The 16,437-nt window shown below is 37.9% G+C and overlaps 2 protein-coding genes across 3 annotated transcripts in view; one reads left to right on the top strand and one right to left on the bottom strand.

The window, feature by feature from the left end:
* Positions 1 to 316: 316 nt before the first annotated feature.
* LOC102860961 (profilin-2-like) lies at positions 317 to 3,742 on the top strand. Of its 2 annotated transcripts, XM_006895566.1 has the most exons (3): positions 324 to 510; positions 2,398 to 2,482; positions 3,301 to 3,733. In XM_006895566.1, the coding sequence occupies exons 1-3, from the start codon at positions 333 to 335 to the stop codon at positions 3,311 to 3,313; spliced, it is 276 nt and encodes a 91-aa protein (XP_006895628.1). In that variant the 5' UTR covers positions 324 to 332; the 3' UTR covers positions 3,314 to 3,733. The 2 variants fall into 2 exon arrangements, 1 of the variants encoding a protein (XP_006895628.1); XR_438954.1 differs by having other exon boundaries at positions 317 to 510; positions 2,076 to 3,742.
* Positions 3,743 to 7,503: 3,761 nt separating this feature from the next.
* LOC102860557 (E3 ubiquitin-protein ligase RNF13-like) overlaps positions 7,504 to 16,437 on the bottom strand; it is a 136,254-nt gene continuing 127,320 nt past the window's right edge. Inside the window, exons 8-9 of the mRNA XM_006895565.1 lie at positions 8,392 to 8,472; positions 7,504 to 8,053 (exon numbers count right to left, since the gene is read on the bottom strand). Of these exons, the coding sequence (XP_006895627.1) occupies positions 7,692 to 8,053; positions 8,392 to 8,472 (443 nt within the window). The 3' untranslated portion in view covers positions 7,504 to 7,691. The remainder of the gene's footprint in view (positions 8,054 to 8,391; positions 8,473 to 16,437) is intronic.

Raw genomic sequence — 16,437 nt, 5'->3', positions numbered from 1 at the left:
TTTGCAGTTTGTTGTGTGTCAGTTGTCAACTATTGAGAGATTTTCTTTGTATAGACTGGACTTTGGTTAGCAGAGTGCTGTTAACAGTGAAGTCTGAATTAACTCATAAAATATCTAGCCAAGTAGGTTTAAATAATCTTTTAGAAAAGACTAAGTATTAGTTGCGTTATTGTAACATTATGATTTTACACTAGTGAAATGTAGATGTCTCATAGTGACTATAAATTTGGCAGGTAAACTTTAACATTTATATATATAAACAGGCCCAAAAGAAACCATGGTTTCATGTGTTTTGTTTTTCCTTTTTTTGGGGACAGCCAATAGAAATAGATATGATTGTAGGAAAAGATCGGGAAGGTTTCTTTACCAACGGCTTGACCCTTGGCGCGAAGAAGTGCTCAGTGATCAGAGATAGTCTCTACGTTGATGGTGACTGCACAATGGACATCCGGACAAAGAGTCAAGGTGGAGAGCCAACATACAACGTTGCTGTCGGCAGAGCTGGTAGAGGTAAGCGAGGAATCCTCTTGGTTTAAAACTGCATGCCATGTTACAGCCTAGGGAGCAATTCCTTTTAACATTTGTATAAAGGTGTTATTCCATAATGGCTATTAAAGTGGTTTTTGTGAACTGCCCAGCACTGGAGAAAATCAGTGTTATAAGATTTATTCACATCAAGCTTAGAATTTTAGATCCTATTAAGTATTCATAAAAAGAAATTCATAGCATGTCTTCATTTTCAACTTTGGTAAACTTAAAATCTAAATTTGCCTCTTAAATTACTTGACATGTCAAAATATCTGTGCTGTCTGCATATTGTTAAATTGTTCAAAGTAAATCTTTGGACTTCGGATCATGTCTTTCTTTGCTTGCATTTGAATCATTTCACTCAGCATAAAGGGGGGGTAAATACCTGTTTATTTTTCTTTTTGGAACCCAGCTGAAAAGAGAAAAATAAAGTGAGGAATTTTCCATTTACTAAAGTATATCATTAGTCACTTGAAATATTTTCGATGACAAAATGTGTCAGATTTACTTGTTCCAAAATTCTCCCCACTCTGGTGTCTCCTGACTGTTGTAGTCAACAGTTGTAGAAATTTTCCATTATAGTTTCCAATAGAAATTTTCTAGAAAAGAAAGTTTCTATTTTGAACATAATAATATATTAACCTGTATAAATTTTCTGACTAAAAAGGTCTTTCATCCTTTCCTTTCGCATGTAGGGTATATTTAGCATATGAAGTGACTTGAAGCTGCTCTGAGCTGTGGCTTCTTACCTTTGTTTAACCAGTTCTCTGAGTTTATGCTTACAAGTGTTTCTCTGTGACAAAATTAGATGATTTTGAAATAGACAAATCTCTAAATCATTAGATGATTAGATTGCTTGAGAAGGAAGCATCAACCTTATGACAAACCAGAACACGGTGTTTGTGCAACACCACTGACATCTAGTGGCACATATTTTAAGGATAGTCTGATGCATTTTGCATCCGAGAACCTGTTAGAAATCTTTCAGCATTTTAGAACTTGATTAAAAGCAAAGCACAGTGAAGAGACAGGAAAGTACAGGTCTTTAAATACTTTTGATACTTACTTAATGGCACTGAGAATGAGATTTGGGGTTTAGTCTGGATTTTCCATTGCAAGTAATAGACACAGCCTTACTGATACCAGATTAAGTGATTGCTCAAGCCAGTTAAGTTTGCGGAGAATTTGGCAAATAAATAATTAATCTAAAAAATTTCATGTTTTGGTATCTAGTATTTTTAACATCAAAGATAATTTTTTTTTCTTTGATCTGGAAGATGAATGCTCAGGCATTGTCTTTTTCCCAGCAAATATAAAGGTGGCCGTGTAGGACTCAGCAGCTGCGTTTGCTGGGCTTTCAGAATGCAGTCAGTAGTTCTAACTTAATATATTCTTAGTTTAAGAGTTCAGTTGGGGTTGCTGATTTCAGTGCTTGACAGTTCATGGAAAACTATCTTAATTTATTAATTGGGGTTCTGTCTGCTAAAACTATGTGACTTTCTGCATTAACACTTCTTTTTTAAACACTTTTCTTCTTTCTCTTTCAGTCTTGGTCTTTGTAATGGGAAAAGAAGGGGTCCATGGAGGCGGATTGAATAAGAAGGCATACTCAATGGCAAAATACTTGAGAGACTCTGGGTTCTAGCTGCTAGGCAGACTGTTAAGTATTAGGGGAAAATTGCTCTTAAACTTTCCTAGCTGTAAGCTTGAGTCTTAATTCTGGAAATTTTATTAGCAATGCAGGGTGATGGGGTATGAACCTGTGTCTCCTTTGTATCCCTCTGTTGGTGGGGAAAGGTGTCTTTCTTTCTGCCCTCCCCCCCTTAAATAATTCTGTTCACTTTTGTTTTGTTTCCTTGTGTACTCCAGCATTGGTTATAGTCATGGGAAAGGAAGGTGTCCACGGAGGCACACTTAACAAGAAAGCATATGAACTCGCTTTATACCTGAGGAGGTCTGATGTGTAAGCAGCCTCTCCCCATCTGCCTAGCAACTGTCTTCATCACCACCCCAGTTACGGTCACAGTGCTACCAGACTATAGATGGTAGCTGGTCTTTCGTTACCTATTTTCTAATGTCACAATTCCTGTATGTCCAATGGATCATTTGTATGTTAACCATTGTATGTAACCAAACTTTATCTGGCAAAATAATTGCAGCACAATAATGATTTGCATGATACCTTGAAATTTGGGGGGAGGGGGCATGCCAAGTTGGGCATCACTTTGTCTTAGCAATTAATGAGATACTGATTACTAAAAAATAAGGTAATATTAAGCAAGGTGCCGGTTGTACAATCTCTGATTTGATCAATGTCTTTTCAGCACTTTTGAGCATTTACTTGGCTCATTTCAGTCTTCCTTTTGTTGCGCATGGTTGGGAGGAAAACATGCATGCATCTTTCCTTCACTACTCTCTTCTCATCTCTCCTGTCGCACACAAAGTACATTTGGGTTGCTTCCATCTTAATGCAGTGCCTGGTTTATTGAACCAATTAAAAGCCCTTTTGTTGAGAGTTGGAGTAGTTTGTTTTCAGTGTGGTTGCACTTGAAACCACAGTCGTTGCCTCACTTGGTACCTCTAGGACATACTAAGAGTGCAACTACAGAACCCAGAGCAAAGGCACTTCCTCCCGTGACCTCACAGTAACCACGCTGATTGATCCCCAGGGACATTCCATCACAATAGCTCAAATTTTTATTCCTGTCTTTTCTTTGCACACCAGCTCTACTCTTTAGTAAAATTGTGAAAGGCTGCCATTACGGACATTAGGTATCCCCAGTAACCGTCTGGAGTGTGTCCAGTTTGTTCTTCATAGGACCAATTTTTATTTGCAGCTTGAGTTTTTCTATGAAGTTGCATTATTGTGGACTTGGCTGTCTTGTGATGAATTTTTTCATATGTATTCCGTGCCATACTATTGTTAAAATGAACTGTTGCTATTGTGAGATGGACTTTAACTGACCTATTAAGGATTTCTTTGGAATGGCACTACTTTAGGGACATTCTAGTATTTGCTTCTATTGTTTGGGCCTTGTGGATAATGTACAGATTTAAAAACAAATCTTGTTGCTGATTTGTCCATTTCTTTCCCTGCACTTTGTTACATCTGGGATACAGTCTAACTCATCTGATTTAATATGCATTTAAAAAAATGCCATAACTATTAAACACCTTGTTTACAGACAGATGAAATAAATTTATTCCAACCAAATAATCTAGACTCTTGTTGTTTATGTAATTGTTAGCTAACATAGTAAATTTTTGACACTGAGGACATAGAATAGGTTCAAATATGCAGCAAACATAAGAACATAAAAATTAGCTGATGTCATATTTAATGTTAAGCAGAATTTATATGACTTTTCAATGGGCTCTCATCTGTGAAAAATTACTTTGTCATTTACTATTTTCCTTTGTCTGCTGGTATGTGCAATATATATTTGAGTGAATCTGGGCCCCGGTCTTACGAACATTTCTACACTACTTTCGGTCCTTCTGTGTTGAAGTAAATTCTAAACTAGGACTCTTCTTGTAAGAATAGAACATTAACAGCATATAAGCCTACCTTTCAAATGAAGGCCTTTATGGAGAGATTTATTCACAATGGCAATGTATTAGTCCAGTTTAATCTGAGAAGGACTGATGTTAGTTAATAGAAACATTTAACTCTGTGTTATCATGAATTGTTAAACAAGCTCCTAACAGAGTAAGTCTTAAGTAAAACTGGCAAGGTTGTTAGAATTCTCTGGGCTCAGGGGTTCCCCACAGCTGGAGAGTCTATAGGCTCAGCAAGTAAATAAGCCAGCTGACTGATTTCAAGGTTCCCGCGAGCCACCTTTTTACAGAAACAGTGATTCGCTGACCCTTCAGCAAGTTTTCAAAACTCCTTGCCTTTGGGTTAGCACAGTTCCTTAACCATTAGATTACCAGTTACCTGACTCAAATATACTTAAAAATATACGTCTGTTTTGCCATCGAGTCAGAATTGGCTAGCTGACCCTCCAGTGGGTTTTCAGAGGCAGGTGACTGAACAGGAGGAGATTGCTCATCCTCCTTCCGCAGAGCAGCTGAGTATATTGTATTTCCTTTGACACTGTCATCAGTTATTGGGCAAGTCAGCTGTCAAGGGCCTCTCCAGCATACTAAAGAGCATTGATGTTGGTCTGGAGACTAAGGTGTGCCTGAGCCAGGCCATAGACTTCTCAGTTACTTGCTATACATCAGCAAGCTGGACAGTGACTAGGGATGAAAGAATTGAAACCTTTGTGCTGTAGTGCTGGAGAAGAGTATTGAATATACCATGAATTGCCAGGAGAACAACCAGGTTTGTCCTGGAAAGGGTGAGACGAGGCTGCTCCTTGGAGCTTCCTTCTGAAGCTTTGTCTGACATACTTTGGGTACATCATGCTTGGAAGAGTGGAGGGGCAGAGCAAGAGAGGAAGACCCTTGATGAGATGGATTGACTGTGTCAGAGACAGTAAGGTTGGCACAGGACAACAGGTTTTAAGGCTGTATATAGGGTCACTATGAGTCACAAGTGACTCGATGGCACATACCAACAGCAACACATACAAAAAGTGTGCAAAAGAAGGATTTGAAGTGATTTTGGTAATGGAGCAAACCCTAGAAACAACATAGACCAGAACAACAGGGCATCAGTTGTTGAAACCTGTTAAAATTTCTAACGAACAATATGTTGCAAATGAAAATTGTTGAGTTGTGATTTGAGATTATATAGTAATATATTTTAGTTGTGAAGATATACTACTAGGGTGAATTACTGAAAATAGTAACCAAAATTGTGAAACCCTTGCTGAAAGGCACTTAGTGGGCAGCTGCATTACTCAAAAGGTTACCAGAGGAAGACACCAGCTCCCTCCCCTTGAGTTAAATTAACAAAAAATTATAAAATTAACATATACTTTGCTTTTTTCTTAATCCCTTGATTTAGCATAAGGAAACTGAGCAACATAACTTTATAAATAGACAGCTTATTACACAACATTACTTCTAATAACCAAAACTGGAAAACTTAACAAAATTCTGAGTTAAATAAATGCTTCCACTGAATGTTAAGTATATAAACCTAACTTTACATACAGTGTCAAATACATACATACAATGGTTCTAAAATCTCAAAAGGCTGTATATTGTGATGATAAACTTCATGTCTGCATAAATTTCCAGGTTATCTTGATATTCATTATAATGGGAAAAATTGGTATTTTTGAAAGGAAATTGAATTTTAATTAATGTCCTATTAAAAGAGCTGTGTAGTTAACACCATCATGTAAACCATACCCACTTGCCATTGAACTGTGACTCACAACAGCCTTGTAACAGTTCCTCAGGAAGATGTGGTGGTCCCACAGGGTTTGAAAGGATGCAAATCTTTATGGAAGTAGACCACCACATCTTCCTGAGGAACTGTTGCTGGGTTTGAACCAGCAGCTCAGTTCCTTACAGTGCTACCAGAGGCAATGACAAAGTAGTATTAATGTAATATAAAATGTATTAATACAAAATAAAAGAACTGGTTTGTAATTTTTTTAAAAAGTAGCTTGATCTAAACAATGGATTAAGACCTGAGTACCAACATTTAATACCTGGTTACTCCTACCTCAGCTTGTACATTATTTCTAATGCTTTTACTATTTTAATTATTGTAAAAGTGACTGCTTATTCTGTATGTATGTGTCAGGTTAAATGAAAATTATGGAGACTGCCTTATAGGATTAAGAAGGCTAGGGCCTTACTCTCTTAACTTCCATGGAAAAGTTGGATCCTTAAAAGATTTTGTTAAAAGAGTGTTAATCAGACAATAGATGTTCCATTTAAAAAACCATTCAGAAAGTGAAATTTCTAATCCTTTATTTTTAAATATATTACTTTTTTATTACAAAAGACCCATAAATCTCTAGTGTAATTATTTTCTAACGTAACTCTTGTTAACAGTTTCCATGTCAATACAGATATGTCTATCCTTTATACTGTAAAGATGGACCATGGTTTTCAGCAGGGTACTACAATATACATACATTCTGTTGTTAGAATAATTCTGGTTGCCGTTCTAACTTTCTTAGGGTTTACCTAATTGCTTGTGAGCAATTGTATGAAATTGTGAGAAATTCTAAGATGACATGTACTTATCAGACCTCAGTGATAGAACACTGTGCATATTAATAAGGCTAATGTGGTAAGTAAATATTACAACAGAACAAACATTTGCTGGATCTTAAAGTGGAAAACATGTTTATTAACATTCAAACTCCCCTTACAAGGCCATATAAAAATTCCTAGCATTCTGATTATATTTTCTACATAGTTAGAATAATAGAGCTTTTCATAATACATTGTTAAAATACATCATTAACTTTGTTAAACATAAGCACTTATTTTCAAATCCAATACTGGAACAGTTTCCTCTGTACATAGTTAGCAAGGCTAATTTTAGCATTAAGATGCTCTTCATTAAGAGGTATATAATCTTACTGTGAACAGCTGCTGAAATTTTTCCTTTTTGCTTTGATCTTAATCATAATAAAACCAAAAGGAGGACAGTGAAATCAGTAAGCAAAGTCGAGATGTTGCTTCATTTGCTGAACCAAATATAAACACTTGAGTATTAAAAACCTTTCCAATTTTTTCTGTCTGCACTAGTACAGACAACTTATGTCAGCATAGGGACTGACTATTCCCATTAGGGACTGACTACTCAAAAATGACAAGAAAAAGGATAGCTTTGAGTATCTCTTTGTAGGGCTGATATAAAATAGTAAATTATCTTGCTGCCTCTCAATAAAGGCAATTTGGAGAAATACCAGAATGGACATTTGCATTTCAGCAAGTCTGGATAACTATGAACGTGGGAGGTGGCTTAGCTCTTCATGCTAGGTAGCAGCAGCATTGACCATTTGTGTCAAACACCTGTAGACTGATCTAGGTCTTAAGCCATTTTTTCTTTAATATTTGGCACCTTTCTATAAGTGAGATGAAGTGCACTCCTACAGATAAATACTGGATCAAAAAGCTGGTTCCTGTCATTTAGTAAAACTTTAGAATAATGAAGAAAAAAAAAAAGTCATTTCTACAGAAATCTGAGAAGGAAGCAGGAAAAAAAATTTTATAAACGCAAAGAAAAACCAATTACCCTCCAGAAGTTAAACCGTATTTGCTATGTTGTAATCCTGTCCACCATTAGGTTGCAGTTGGACCACGACATTATGTTCATTAATTTCATTTTCTGCGTCACTACTGTCGGTATCTTCATTGTCATCTTCATAGTCTGATGATTCTGTCATATTCTGATGTAAGTGAGATTCTGACAAAGCCCCAAATGACTGTGTACTGACAGAAGCCAAGGGTCTAAGTAAAGGGGTATGTTCTGACACTTCATTGTCTTCTTGACTACTATCTGTGTCAGAGTCTGAATCGCCTTGAGAAGGAACAACTTTTTGTTTGCAGACTGGACAAGTTTTTTTTGTTTTAGTTAGCCAAGGGTCTACACACTTGGAGTGATAAGCTGTTGAAACAATATAAACATCTTTTAGTTAAAATCTGTGATTTGAGAACATTATTATTTAATCCCTTGCCATGTTTATTTACTATCATAAATAGGATGGCACAGAATAGAACAGGGTTCAGATTGTTTGCTCATAGGGCTTCTATGAGTCTTACTAGACTTGATGGTGCCTAGCAATCTATGTGGAGAAGAAAGTTTATAAATTTTCACAAATACCCATCCTTTAATGAGATCCCCAGTTAGTGCAGGGCCTGGCTTATAATGTCTCTTTCCCTCTAATTATGTATTTTAACTTTACACATAAAATAAATTTAAACTAGTGTTTTAATTACTCATACCATGGGAACAGGGAAGGATTCTGAGCTTGTCTCCGTCTTCATATTCATCCAAACAAATGGCACATACATCATACTCATCTCCTATATAACAAAGAAAAATGAAAAGATGTCACACACTTGTTCATTAGGCCTCTGTCAGTTATTTTAAATACCTTCTGATTTACTCTTCTGTTAGATCCAGGGAACTACTTAGCAGTAGAAAGACTCCAATTTTTCACTTAAAAACAGGCATTTAAGAGTTGATGTCACATTAATCTAACTTAATGTTTCCCAGTTTTTTCTAGAACGAATTTCCACTAACTCTTCAAATGGTAGTTTTGAAGTATGTTATGCCAAAGGAGAAAACTGTTCTCTAGGTTACTTTTTAACGAAGGATGGAAAGAGCATTCTCAGATGACTTTTTTTGGAAAAAAAAAAAAAAATAGCAAATAACAGTATTTGGAATGAGACACATGACTTCAAATCTCAGAACACTTACCAGTTCTTTGTTGCCTGGCAAGTTACTTAACTTTTCACATCCTTTTTTATTAAATCAGCAAAAAATACCTACTTTGAAAGGACTGTTGGGACTAAATAATGTGTGCAAAGAACAGACACATAACGCCTGAGAATAGATGATGATGATGATTGTAATCATCAATTTAGGAATTTTATTTATAATGATCCCCCTGAATAATCCCTGAAATCTGTGAATATGCTAAAGTACATGGCAAAGAAGAATTTAAAATATCTAAGTTGTTAACGGATAATAAGGTCGATAGGGAGATCATCCTAAACTATCCAGGTGGACCCAATGGACTTAAAACTCACTACCAACTAGTTCTGACTCATAGTGACCCTCCATCTAGATTCTGAAACTAAATTGTAACAGGAGATGCTCAGCTTTGGGGTTAGCAGTGAAACCTGCTACTTAATGACTGTGCTTTCAGAGGTCTGTACGTAATCACAAAGGACGTCAGAAGAGTTCAGAATCAGAGGGAGAGGTGACTGTGGGAGAACTGGTGATCCAACGTTAACGATTGGTAATGGTCTAAAGCCAAGAATGTGGAAGGCTAAGTGATGGATTCTCTCCCAAAATGAACAAAGTCCTGCCAATGCTAATTTAAGTTTGGGCTACTGAAACGTAGGCTCTGGTCAAACTTCTTAATATAAATTTGTAGGGTTTTATTTAAGCCACTAAATATGAGGTAGTCAATTTGCTGTACTGAGGTAACGTGGGGTTACTGTAATGATGAACATTGTGCCACTGGGGTGTCAGATGTCATAATGGTTACCTTTGGAGGAGCTCCCACTTTAAGGCAGTTTTGGAAGCAGAAATGGTATCCACTTCCCAAACAACATGCCTTTGGAAACTCTGAACTTTGTTCATAGAGTCGCAGTGAGTCATGCTCAACTCAATGGCAATCAAGAAAAATAGCAACAGAAAACTAATACTAGGTTCTCCCTGAGCCACTGAGTCTTTCCTATTAATCCTCTGAATTGTTCTAAATGACAGATTACAGTGATCTTTCCATGTTATCTTGCACAACACATCTGATGATGATGCTGATAGGCCAAGACTCAAAGATGTCTGTTATAATCATGAACAAGACTTGGGCCAAGAGCTCTGCAGGTGCAAACACCCACAGCTTTGGGCCTGAAAGCATGTATCAGGATGCCTGGGATTCACAGATCGGTCCATTTATTTATAATTAATTAACCACTGCTTCATTTTAGTATTCTCCCAGGGAAATCAACATGCCTATGTTTTACTATCATGAGCATTAAAGGAGATACAAGTTCGCAGGGCACTGTATGGTGCTTAGCACATATTCTATCCACCTGGTAACTGGCCTGCTGGACTGGTACACTGGCTTTCAAGAATATGGCACCCTGAAGACTGGATCAGAGGCTACTCTAAAAGCCTGTGTGCTGCTGTCCCACTAGCTGACCTGTAAGCTTACAAAGAGCTAGTTCTAATGGTCATTACACCTAATTGTTGTACTTAGGTAATTAAATATTCAATAACCCAAGAAGTAAGTGTAAAAGACTTCTAGTTTTACTTGCAAGCTAGGATTAATGCATTTACAGACACTTAATACAAGCTAATTGTTTCTCCATCCTTACACTCCTCTCCCAGAACCAAATAGCAAATTCAGTATAGATGTAAAAAATTATGAAAGGTTAGACAAATATCAACACAAAAGAAAGCAGAAACTGGTGAGCTCTAGTGGCCTAGTGGCAGGAAACCACTGCAATCCCAGAGGTGTGCAGTTCAAATCCACCAGATGCTCTGCTGAAGAAGGAGGAACAATCACCTAGGAAACCACTACAATCCCAGAGGTGCGCAGTTCAAATCCACCAGATGCTCTGCTGAAGAAGGAGGAACAATCACCTCCTGTACCAATCAGATCCAATTTGATGGTACACACATAAAAAGAATAAATAAATAAAAATTTAAAAAAATTCATTTAAAAGGAAAGCAGAAACGGAATTTTTGTATTAAAGTATCTGAAATGAGAACTGTCTCTACCATTACAACTTGGAAAGCACGTCAGCAGACTCATATTCAAGAAAAGATGACAGCCCCACATCAATTGTTGAGTGGATAAATACTTGTTAAAATAAGGGGTTTATGTATTTTTATGATTTACAGATTTAGAAGATAAGAAGAGGATTGTAACCAGTGCTTAATAATGATGTTGTTTACAGTCGGGATTTCAGAGGCAGTCAGTCATACAGAGGAGATTGCCCATCTTTCTCCCGCATGCCTGCAGGATTGCAGTGCAGCTTCTTGCCACTAGGCCTTCCTTTAATTAATGTTAGTTCTTGTTAATATTACCACTGTGAGAAAGTCCTTTTGCTTATTACAAAGTAATAGTTCCCAATCTGGTGCTGTTTTCCTTCCAGGGACCTCTGACAATGCCTAGAAGCATTTCTGATAATCACAATCAGTGCAATGGACAGCTCCCACAACAGATTCATTATCTAGCCTTAAATGTCAACAATTACTGAGGTTAAGAAGCCTTGGCACAAACCCCTCTGGGCTTTATTAAAAGTAATTCACTAGTGGATAGAAGTTGTGGGAGGAGTGAGATTCATGTCCTGTGAGGCAATACAGAAATGCTATCTGAAATGTTTCCGGCTTTGCTGTTGTTTGAATAAAGGTTTATAAAAATTTTACTACATGATATTTACTCATCATCAGTCTAGGAATGCTGTATAGTTAAGTGAACAGAACGCTGACTTTCTGTTGTATTCTGTTCCTCTCCAGTTTTTCCATTTCAGGCCCAAAATTTCCATGAGGTATAGCAAAGGCTCTGGCCTTTCAGAATAGAAATCACACGAACAGGAAGGTACACAAAGCAACCACTGCAGTGTGCGGGATGATGATCAGGCTTGAGTGTAATCTGTTACCACTCCTGTAACCTCTGATCTGTAAAATATCTCCTCAATCTGTCCTCTTTCACTCTGGTCCAAAGTGTGGATTCGTTGTCACTGTGATCTGTAAGTCACACTGTAGTGACACACGTGCTATGATGCTGGAAACTGCCATCAGTATTTCAAATTGTGAACAAGACTAAGAACAAAGAGCTGGCAATTTTAAAATTAGTCAGTGAACACACTGAATTACAACAGAAGGTTGGTGTGATGCTGAAGTTGAGCCCCCAAGGGTGGAAGGCACTCAGAATATACGATCTATAATAAAGCAACCGGCATGAACGCTAGTGTAAAGCTAGGCCTTTTTATTTTTTAAAATGAGGTAATGCTTAATGATAACGGATATCAAATGCTAACCTCTCACTGGCACACCCTTCTCTCTCTACCGTGTATCAGACCCCCTTTATAATAGTGCTGTATTACATCTAATTATTAACACTATGAATTGGACCTCTGTTCCACTTTCCTTTTCAAACTACTTCAGAATTAGCTTTTCTATCCACTGCCTTCCTTAAATTGAGCACATAGGGGAACTGGGAAACCGCATATACTACAGAAGCCAACTTTGAGCCGGGCGCTGGAGGCCTTGATGCAGATGTTAGCCCGAACATCTCAAGTGAGGACACTTGCACAGTTGTTTGCATATTTTTCCAATAGTGTCGTGTGTCGCTGGCTTTGCACATGGCAGCTCCACAGTTTCCTTCTGATGTACATGGCGTTGGCATGAGTGGATTTCTGGAAGGGAGCTCTGGTGGTATAGCCCACAGTAAGCATTGCTGCTCTCAGGTGGTTCCTCTCTGGCTGTGCAGGAGAAAGGCGGACAAGCCTCCAACCCAGTTAGGAGGCCAGCTAGGACTGGTCCTACTCCAAGACACCAAGTTTAGTTTTCTGAACTTTAAGACCTATTCTGTTCTCTCTTACATTTCTTCCTATAGCCTGCTTTTTCCTCACATAATTTATATAAAAACTGGTCCTGCTTAAATATCCCTTAAATACATTTAAATAAGTTAAATGTCATAAATATATTTATGATATAAATATCTCATAAATAAAATCTGAGCTTCTAAGATTTGACCTCTTCTCTATCCACTTCCTCTTAATGTCCTCCCATCAAGCATTCTGCTTCAGTCACACTACTCTTTCTGTGGACAAACAAAATAAAAAGGGGCATTTAATCATGCTGTAACAAAAACAATCTGGATGTTAAATTATTGTCATTGTTGTATGCCATGGAGTCTCCTGTGAACTCTGCTCTATCCTGAGCCAGTCTCACTGACAACTACACCCCTATATGCATAATCCCAGTTTACTATGTCAATCCATCTCATCTGGGGTCTTCCTCTCCTGTGCTGTCCCTCCACCCATCCAAGGACTGGTCCCTTGTGGTCATGTGCCCAAAGTATCTATCATGATGCTGTCATTTGGCCCAGTGGTGAGAATCTCGGTCTTCTTGATATTGAGCTTCAATCCATATTGAAGACTGCAGTCCTTGACTTTCTGCAGCAAGCACTTCTGGTTTTTAGTTTCAGTGAGCAAGGTTATCATCTGCATAACACAGGTTGATGAGGCTTCCTCCAATTCTTCTGCTACATTCCTCCTCATAAAGTCCAGCCTCACAAATGATCTGTTCTGCATACAGACAGGATGTATCCCTGACACACTCATTTCCTAATTTTGAACCATGCAGTGTTTCCTTTTTCTGTTCTTATGACTGCCTTCTGGTTTATGTATAGGGTTTGCATGAGCACAATTAAGTGTTCTGGAGTTCTCATTTTCCTCAAGGTTAGTCATAATTTGTTGTGATCCACACAGTCAAATGTCTTTGCATAGTCAATGAAGCACAGATAAACATTCCTCTGGTGCTCTTTGCTTTACTTGGGTATAATGTCTCTAACACTATGGCTTCTTCTATATCCAGCTTGTATGTCTAGTAGTTCTCTGGTAATGTATTGTTCTAGTCATATTTAGATAATTTTCAGCAGGATTTTGGTTACCTGCCATATTCAATAATTTTATCTAATAATTTTATCTTTTGGGGGGAATGAGAATAAATAGGGATCTCTCCCAGTTAACTGGCTAGGTAGTTGTATTCCAGATTTCTTGGCACAATCTGTTGGGCATGTCCAGGGCAGCATCTGTTTGTTGAAATATGTCAATTGGTATTCCGTCAATTCCTGGGGAATTGTTTTTGCCAACTCCTTCAGGTCAGCCTGAACTTCCTCCATCACAACTGCTTCTTGATCAAATGTTATTTCTTGAAATTCTGTATCAGCCAATTCTTTTTGGTACAGTGACTCTGTGTACTACCTCCATCATATTTTAATGCTTCCTCAATCATTCCATATTTTTCCCATAGCATTATTAGGTAGTCCAACGCAAGGCTTGAGTTTGTTCTTCATTTCTTTCAGCTTAAGAAATGCTGAGCGAGTTTGGGCCTAATGATTTTCCTACTCCAGCTCGTTGTACTTTTCAGTGTAATACTTTGCTTTCTCTTCTCAAACTGCCCTGTGAAATCTTGTGTTCAGCTTCAGGTCCTTAACTTCCTGATTTCTTCTTTTTGCTTTGGCTTCATTGTGCTTTAGTGCAATATTCAGAGTCTCTTCTTCTATCCATCTTCATGTTTTTCTTCCTTCTCTGTCTTTGTAATGACCTTCTGCATTCTTCGTGGATGATATTCTTGATATCCTCCCACAGCTCATCTGGTTTTCAAACAGTAGTGTTCAAGGGCCTGAAATCTGTTCCTGACGTGGTTTTTAAATTCAGGTGGGATAGACTCAAGATTAGCTATGGGCTAGAAACCTCTTGTTTAAGTTAGTCAGGACCTAGCAGGTGGCCCTTTGTATTTAAAAGGCTGTTGGGCCCTGACTAAGTCTCCAGTTTGGAGGCTCATATTAAGTACTTGGATTCTGGAGGGTAAGTTCTCTTGTTTTAGTTGAAAGTTGGGGTGTAAACTGGTTAATTTTTTATTTTATTCAGTTCACAATTGTGTGAGCTGATTGTTAGCTACACAAACTCCAGTAAATCCAACCAGCTGTGGGCAGATTATTTAAGTCAATGGACCTGGTGGGAGGCCTTTTTTGTATTTATTTAAAGGTCCTTGGGCCTGGTGTTCATTGTTTTTAGGAAGAACATTCTCCTAAGTAAGTGGTACAGCCCTGTTTGGCCAGGTTGCTGCACTGAGTTAACTTGTGGTTGCTATAATGCTAAACACTGTACCACTGGTTGGCCAAATGCCATGCCACTGGTTGGCTAAATGCCATAATAGTTATTCTTGGTGGACAGGGTTTGGTGGGGCTCCCAGACTAAAATGGACTGGAATCTGCTTCCTAAGCAACATGCTTTTGGTAACTCAACGAACATTAGAGAAACTTATTAGAGAAATGATGGTAGTTACAGAACATGGTTCACATCTTCTGTTCACAGGGTCACTATGAGTCATGCTTGATTTGACGATACTTAACAACAGACTCAAGGTAAAATTTTTGTTCCTTTGAATTTGATTTGACCTTTCTTTTTAGCTTTAGTTTGAATTTGAACTTTCATATGAATAGCTGATGGTTTGTTCTATAAGCAGCACCTACCAGCTGATCTTCAGCTTCTCCAGTGATTCTTCCACAGATGAAATCGTTCTGATTCCTGTGCATACCATCAGGTGAAATCCTTGTGTATAGTCATGTTTCTTGTCAAAGGTATTTTCCATGAATAAATCATTTATTATACAAAATTCTATCATTCTATCCCCAGCCTCATTTCTGTTACCCAGTCCATGTTTTCCCACTACTGATCCTTCTTCATGGTTCCCAACTTTTGCATTTTAGTCACCCATTACTATAAATGCAACTCAGATGCAGGTTTGATTGGTTTCTGTGTGCAAAAGTTTGTAAAACTCTATTTACTCTTAGAACATATATCTGAATGACAGTGGTATTAAGCAGATCTCCTTTTGAGCGTATGGATATTACCCTTTTGCTTATGATATTGTACTGAATGACAGTGATATTAAGCAGAATTCCTTTTGAGCATATGGATATTACCCTTTCGCTTATGATATTGTATTTCAAGATGGATCTAGAAATGACTTTTTCATTATGAAAGTAACCCCATTTTTCCTCACCTTTTCATCTGCAGTGTAGTAGCTCATATGACTGATTCAGAATGTCCCTTGCCAATCCATCTCATCCACCAATACCTAGTATGTCAATATTTATGCGTTCGTTTTCTTTCTTAACAATGTCTGTTTTTTCTACATTCATGCTTCTCACAGTCCATGTTCCAATCACTACTGTCTCCTTGCAACTCTTCCTCCTCATCTGTGTTTCCAAATTTGAGGGCTCAGCCTCAGTGCCATATCTGCTACTCTAAGTGTACTCTATTGTATACAGGGTTTTCAAAGGCCTGTTACTCAGAAGTGGATGGCCCATCTTTCTTCCTAGTCTGTCTTAATTTGGATGCTCAGCTTTAGAACAACAGCAGACAGACAAGCATGTTACCAAAAAGAGCTGATGAAAGACACTTCCCCATTACAAAGTAACCAATAGATTCCTTGTCGGTCTAATCCCTCTTTGGCACGAGTGTTGTCCTGTTCCTTTCCCTGATATGATGGCTGAAGCCTCAAGTGACTTCTGT

This window comes from Elephantulus edwardii, unplaced genomic scaffold, assembly GCF_000299155.1.
Source record: "Elephantulus edwardii isolate Elephantulus edwardi_28Jun2011 unplaced genomic scaffold, EleEdw1.0 scaffold00169, whole genome shotgun sequence".
NCBI classification, from domain to species: Eukaryota; Metazoa; Chordata; class Mammalia; order Macroscelidea; family Macroscelididae; genus Elephantulus; species Elephantulus edwardii.
This window is presented reverse-complemented; position numbering and strand designations above follow the sequence as displayed.

Excerpts from the sequence above, each read along its gene's own strand:
- LOC102860961 (XM_006895566.1), top strand. The coding sequence starts at position 333 with ATGATTGTAGGAAAAGATCGGGAAGGTTTCTTTACCAACGGCTTGACC. Across the intron at positions 511-2,397 it reads TGTCGGCAGAGCTGGTAGAG|CATTGGTTATAGTCATGGGA; the intron begins GTAAGCGAGGAA and ends TGTGTACTCCAG.